The following is a 6,767-nucleotide window of genomic DNA, read 5'->3' on the forward strand; positions in this document are numbered from 1 at the left end:
CATCAATAACTGTTATGTTCGGTCCCTGATTTAAAATGGTATACTCCTAAAACAAATTATCTTTAAAAATTTGGTGTACACAGGTCCTTTTAANGCTATGTATCACTTATTTGAAGAACATTTCCTTCATAATGAATTTTTCGATGACAGTTTTCATCAATAACTGTTATGTTCGGTCCCTGATTTAAAATGGTATACTCCTAAAACAAATTATCTTTAAAAATTTGGTGTACACAGGTCCTTTTAATCAGTTGGCTCAAAATAAAATTTCCTTTTCTCTCTTTTCAGCCTTAAAAAGTTACACAAAGTGCAGCTACTCGTCTCCGAGGCGAACGTCTTCTATCATCCAAATTTGGAGCGTCAACTGCGCACCAACTACGGCGCCAACTCCAACTCCAACGCCGCTGCTCGAGTGCGTGACTCTGTCATTGGCACTGGCCAATTTAGTCTTAATCAATATGATTTGAATTTCGTGTGGCAACAAATGGAGGCGTACGCAAATAACACAACCAACAACAATGCCAGCGATGCAGAAATGCCAGGCAGTGATGTTAGCAGCGCGGCGGAGCGCAAAGCAAAGGATTCTACGGGCGGTGCAGCACGTTCCAGCGAGGATATCGCAACAAAAAATTATCACTACTTTACAGCGCAGTCGGGCGTGGACTTCAAGAGTAGTACGCAGTTGATTTTCGATGTGCTAATGCAGATAATTGAGGTGAGTGAATAAAATATGAAATCGACGCGGAAGATAGTGATTCTGAAATATGTACATATTTTAGCGCGTTGTGTGTGCTTGGCATACAGAGTATCTACGCGAAAAGTTGCAAATTGCTTGGTGTAACTTGTAACTTCCAACTTGCGGCAATTCGTGCAACATGCAAAATCAATCAAAATTTTCGCCAACAGCAAATAAGTATTAGTAGTACGGTGCGGTCGCGTACCGCTGCCATTGCTGCTGGAATTTATGGCGATATACATGCAGCAGATGGCAGCGCGATATGACAAAACTCGAATTAAAATTCATTAAGCGTACACCAACGGCGCTTTGAAGGACATTCGACTGGCTTATTGATGGTGTTAGTTAATTGGTTGGGTTGCTTAAGCGCCGCTCCAATGACTGCAGGCACTTTAGTCAGTCCCGGCTATTGCCAAATGGCATGGCATGGAATTGGAATTGCACTGCCGCCGTGCGGACGGGGGCTTGGTGCATGCGCGTCGTGCCTACATACATACATACATATGTACATACATAGTGAATGCACTTTGCATGCCGCACGCAATTGCCAAACGTGGCGCACAGCGTAACTGCTGGAATGCTTGGCAACTAACTACTCGTACTCCCAGCGCACGCAGCCTATGACGACAAATAGTTTTTGACATAAATTCACTTGCTGTGGCATGCGAAATTCGCGAGCTTAAAACAAGCGAGTAGCAGTCGAGCAGCACGAAATTTTTCGAAGCCTAAAAGATTTCTCTATGCATGCATATCTATGTATATAAGTATATATATGAGTGCTCCAAATGGTTCGTGATAGCTTTAGTTAGTTTTGTCCTTGACTAAGCTAAGCGTAGTTGTGGCATTTGGGTGGCAAAGTTCTAGTTTTAAGTGACAAAGGTCTTGCTGCTGTCAAATAAATTGAGTGGCATACATGCGAGAGCATCGCCGCTAAATGGTTGCTGCCAGATTTTGGCCTTGCTTCGCTTCAGCTACTGCGGCACTCCTTATCCTGTTCAAATCTCAAATGTAAGCTGCATGCGCTCGCTCACGTACACATGGATAACGCTCTGCTACGTTTTTTTGTGGGAATTCGTATGCGCCACATTTTAACATCCACATCCATGCTACATACATATATTTTTGAGGGAGCGGAACAAAGAGCCGACCGCAGTGGCGTTATAAAAATTCGTAAACTTTAATGCACCTAACTTTCATATGTGTTTTTTGAACTAATGAAGTTAAAAGCGTAAACAAATCTTTACTATTTCCTGAGGATCATATTTTAAGTTTATACCATCATACTTAATTTCATGTTCGTCAATAGCTCAAAGACCGATATCAAATTAAACCATAGGGGGTTAAGTGTAACATTAAACATATTTTGCACTGTGGAAGGGCAACATTTTTTGGAAGAAACGGAATTACCATTAATCAATACCTTTTTAACCGACTTCACACAAAGGAGAAGGTTATCTATTCGTCGGAATGTTTTCTTATATTAAAATTTTTTTTATGTATGTTACCGCATAACTTTGCACCACATTAACCGATTTCTATAATTACCCCACAGGTGGTGCCATACTAATTTGGTTTAAATACGATCATTGGATCATGAAGAAACTAACAATAAGCTTAAATTTTTATATGAGAGTTGAAGTCGATTTTGTTTTTTGATTAAAAATTACTTGTTTATAATACAGTGACCCAAAGAAATGACCACGTGCTAATTTAATTTTTTTTTTTAAATATTCGTAATGTTTTTCGAACTAATTATTTTTTTGTTATTTTTTCTATAAAAATACCTTCCAAGCGTTAACCAAAGCAATGAAATCACAGTTGCAAACGTTATACAAAATTTAGAAAAATTCAACAAATTTTCATTAAAATTTCAATTTTTTAATCTGAATCTTTAGAACGTTTTTGGGCAATCAGTTTTATAGCGTGAGTGATTTTTATTACTTTGGTTAAAGTTTGGACACTATGTTTATAGAAAAATAACAAAGAAAATTAAAATCAAGGCATGGTCATTTGTTTGAGTCACTGTATGCACAGAGAAATGTTTGCCTAATGCTACGGTTACTATGCATGCGTATTCTGCTGATATTTTGTTCGGCCGATTTTTTCGGAGCAAAAAAAAAAAAACGACGACGAAGTCGTCAGAATACGCATTTATAGTAACCGTTGCCTAAGAAGATTTTTATAGAGGAATCACAACATGTGGCGTATAAACCATAACCAAAAATAACAATTTGGCTCAAAATTGTGTGTGCTGATGCCCAACATAGAGGATAGACCTATAGTCAATTACTATTTTCTATTACAATATGGATGTCAAAAATATTTTTAGAGGTTTTCCACCTGTTAAATATTCAAATTAAATTTAATTAAAAAGTAAAATGAAACATTACCAATTTGTGTTAAGTCAAAGAAAAGATGCTTAAGAAATCCTTTTTTGTTACAGCTCTGACATCTGATTATTTCACTAGGTTAAGATTAAAGTATCAGCTTTGTTCCATACGCCTTTTGAGCCGTTTCGGTAATTAGGGCTTAAAAATAACTTACTCTCTCGTAAGTGTCAAAAATGTGTGAAAATGTACCAAAAAACCACATTTCGTGACCGGAATTAACAAATCAGCTGTTTCACTTGTTTTTGATTTTGCGATTTGACAAATGTGGAAAACAGTTAAAGTTTATTAATTTGCAATTTCAATTTAGCTTAATCACTACTTTTTCATTTTACATCATATTTGCAACGAACGAAGAAAAAGACATTTACGATCCAAAAGTGGAACGTATTCCCTCTCTACTACACGTTTTAATATAGCGTGAGGGACGTTTTCTGGGCTATTTTGGGCACCCGCGGGCTCGTGTGGAACAATCGTATCTTGACACGGATCCGGAAGTACGAGTCAGGACTTGGGAAACCAACCCAGAGCTTAGATGCGACAGAATCCTGATTTCACAAGTTGTGGACTAGGACAGAACAGTTACTACCAGCATAAAATAGGGCTCACTGAGGCTGATCCCAAAAAAGAACTTCTCACCGAAATGTGAATGAGACTTATTTTCTAATCAGTCTAAGTATTTTCTAATCAGTCTAACTATGCGACTGCTTTCAGACCCATGGTAGATCGTTGGCGGTGACCAGGCCTGAGGTGACAGATTTTTTTTGGCGCCCGATGCGCCCTTTCAAGGAGGGCTGTAATTGTCCTTAAATCTTTAGGCCTTGAAAACAATTAATTTCGAATAATTTCGAAGCTATCTATAACCACCTCTCTTAAAGCTACCACGAGCTTGTTAAAGCAACTCAACTCGACTATCTTTGTAATTCCATTGTTACATGTATTTTCTGTTTTTTTTTATATCTATTACAGCACAATCACATTTTGGTTTTACCAAATCTGGTGAAATTCACTGAAATATGCGAAAGTCGTGATCAAATCAAATGGATTAAGGAGAAAGCTTTAAAACTGCAAGAGACAATACCAATGGATGACACAATTTCACATCAGGTATGTATGTACATATGTAAGAAATGTATAAAAAAAAACAAGAAAAAAAAGCAAAACAGAAAACTATATCATCATACTTGTGGCACATCTCATTTCAAGATTGCTGATTAAAGTTGCTCATTTAAGGGCAGTGTTGCCATCATTGATTATCGTTGTTGTTGTTCTTGCACACAATTTGTGCAATTTTTTTTTGTTTGCTTTCATTCGTTGATAGTTTTTGGTATTTTTTGCCATTTCTTCTATTCGCATGTTTGGCTATAATTCCAGCCATGTTGCAACTTGTAACTTACCAACTCGGTACTTAGCACTTTCAATGCAGCAAGACGTGTCCAATTGCATGTGCCACATCACATATCGTTGTTTTTGTCTGCTTGTTTACCGCGCTGGGTGTGCGTGTGTGGGTGCAGCTGGTGGCAATTGAACCTAAACGAATTTGTTACGTTGATTCTCGTACTGACCGGTGAGTGGTCGTTTACACTCTTTTTGCTGCTCAAGTAACTTATCGGCAGTTCTGTCTTAGAATTCGCTATAAGCAAGTTTGCATTAGCTGCCAAGTGACGTGACTTTTTGTTTGTGTGTGTTACTTGTTAATACATACATTTGTAGGTCTGTCTGTCTGTCTGCCTGTCTGTCTGTCTGTCTGCTTAACAGCTTACATGTCTGTCTGTCCATCTGTTTCAAGTGCTGGTCGATTTCGTCGTCTACCAAGTGCCACCTTGTTTTCCCAAGTAATATCGTAACACTTTGTGGTGATTGCATATAGCTTGGCTTACAAATATTTACATACATACATACATACGACTTGCTGAGTCTGTATGCGGTGGCGTGTGATTTCTGCATTACCTTTGTCCTCATTTAACCCACCCGTTTGCACATTACAGACATGCATTTTTTTTGTTTTTTGTTTTTTTTTTTTTACTTTTACTTAAAGTCGTTTTTGTGTCTTATTCGTCTACATTTTTCTGTTTTATTTCACTCTTTAATTTTTTTTCTTTACTTTGCAGCACTTAATCTACTTACTGTGCAAGACGCAAGCCATGCTGATACCCACACTTGGCGAATTGCAACAATTGTGCCAGCTCATTGGCAATTATTTGAAGAGTTCGCACATCTTCATACGAAATGCAACGCTGGCCGGGCTGCTCTGTCTGCTCGAATGCTGTTCGAAGACCAATACCACAATTGGCAAGTTGAGTGAAGAGTTGGCTCTGCTGCGCGAACTGATTGTGGGCTACATCAATCGTCATGGGATTATCGATGGAGGTGAGTAGTCAGCGCACGTCAATTGCTATGGGAATTCTTATCCGTGAAGGCATTCTAGTGTGTTCGTGTGTGTGTGTGTGTGTGAGGTCTAACCGTTATCTGTAAATGCCTTAACAGTTGTTTTAGCTTCGGCTAAGCCAACAAACGTACGAAGAAAATCAGATTAAGGCCAATGAAGTTAACCTGAACTTGGAACGATGCTTAACTGCTGAGCATTTATGCAGAAGCTGTCTTTGAGTTTGTTTGTGATGTATTACATAGTGGGTCGTATAATGATAGATTAGCTCATTAAAATGCTTTTGAAGAAAATTTCTGTTGAATAATTTGTCTATTATTTTTTGCTGCTTCAGTGGTTTCTATGACAACCTAATCGATCTGAATCACTTAACTGCGATATTATTTCAAGTTGAATAAACTCTATAAAGTTCAATACCCCGCATAGTTTTTTGTATTCCCAACAGGACACTTAATTCCTTAACACTATCCGCATAGTTGAGGTCAATTCATTGCTTGTTTAGGAAAAACAAAAATAACTACATATGTATATACATTTTTCGAAACCCACACAACTTTTAAACTAATGTTTGGGTATATATAAGGGTAAACGAACTTAATGCTTTGAGACAGTTATTCCTTTTTCTTGAGTAAGATTTCATAGCACAAACACCGAATATCAGGGCTCGAAAATACCTGTTAGCCGAAAAACGATCTATCGGAGCGATATACAAATGCGCGGTTTATCTTGGTTGCCCACTGCGATTTATATTTAATTTCAAGAAATAGATCTCCTTCACAGAGATTTACCTAGGAGACTTGTTTGTAATGGTTGCTTGTTTTCGGTTATTTATTCAGTGAGAGAAATAATATTGGTCGGGTATAAATTTTTTATTTACAGCTTTGAAGAAAACTAAAGTAAAAATGTAAAAGTAATACATTATGTCTCGATAAAAAGTTAATTTATTTTGGTATGTTTCAATTTCTGTACTAGAGGTAACGACTTACCCCGATAATGGGTACCCGGATAGTGGTATCTTTATTCGGGTACCCGGGCAGAAGGCTATCTTTATCCGGGTTGTATTTTCCCGGGTACCCAGGTAGTAGGTTATATTTCTCTGGGTACCCGGATATAGGGTTATTTTTAATCGAGTAGCCGGATAGGAGGTTATATTTATCCAGATCCCGGATAGATAGTTATCATTATCCAGGTACTTGAATTGAGGGGTATATTTGCCCGGGTACCCAGGTAGTAGGTTATCTTTATCTGAGTACCCGAA

General features: G+C 37.9%; 1 protein-coding gene across 1 annotated transcript; it reads left to right on the plus strand.

Annotated features, from left to right (window-relative positions):
- Window positions 1-288: 288 nt before the first annotated feature.
- On the plus strand, window positions 289-5,505 carry LOC108379176 (uncharacterized; the record flags this gene model as incomplete). Its single annotated transcript, XM_017635499.1, has 3 exons — window positions 289-715; window positions 4,093-4,230; window positions 5,235-5,505. Coding segments are annotated over 3 exons (832 nt in total), but the record flags the coding sequence as incomplete, so codon positions are not given.
- Between the last annotated feature and the right edge of the window lie 1,262 nt (window positions 5,506-6,767).

Source organism: Rhagoletis zephyria, unplaced genomic scaffold, assembly GCF_001687245.7.
Source record: "Rhagoletis zephyria isolate East Lansing unplaced genomic scaffold, Rhagoletis_zephyria_1.1 Rzeph_scaffold_15786, whole genome shotgun sequence".
Taxonomy (NCBI): Eukaryota; Metazoa; Arthropoda; class Insecta; order Diptera; family Tephritidae; genus Rhagoletis; species Rhagoletis zephyria.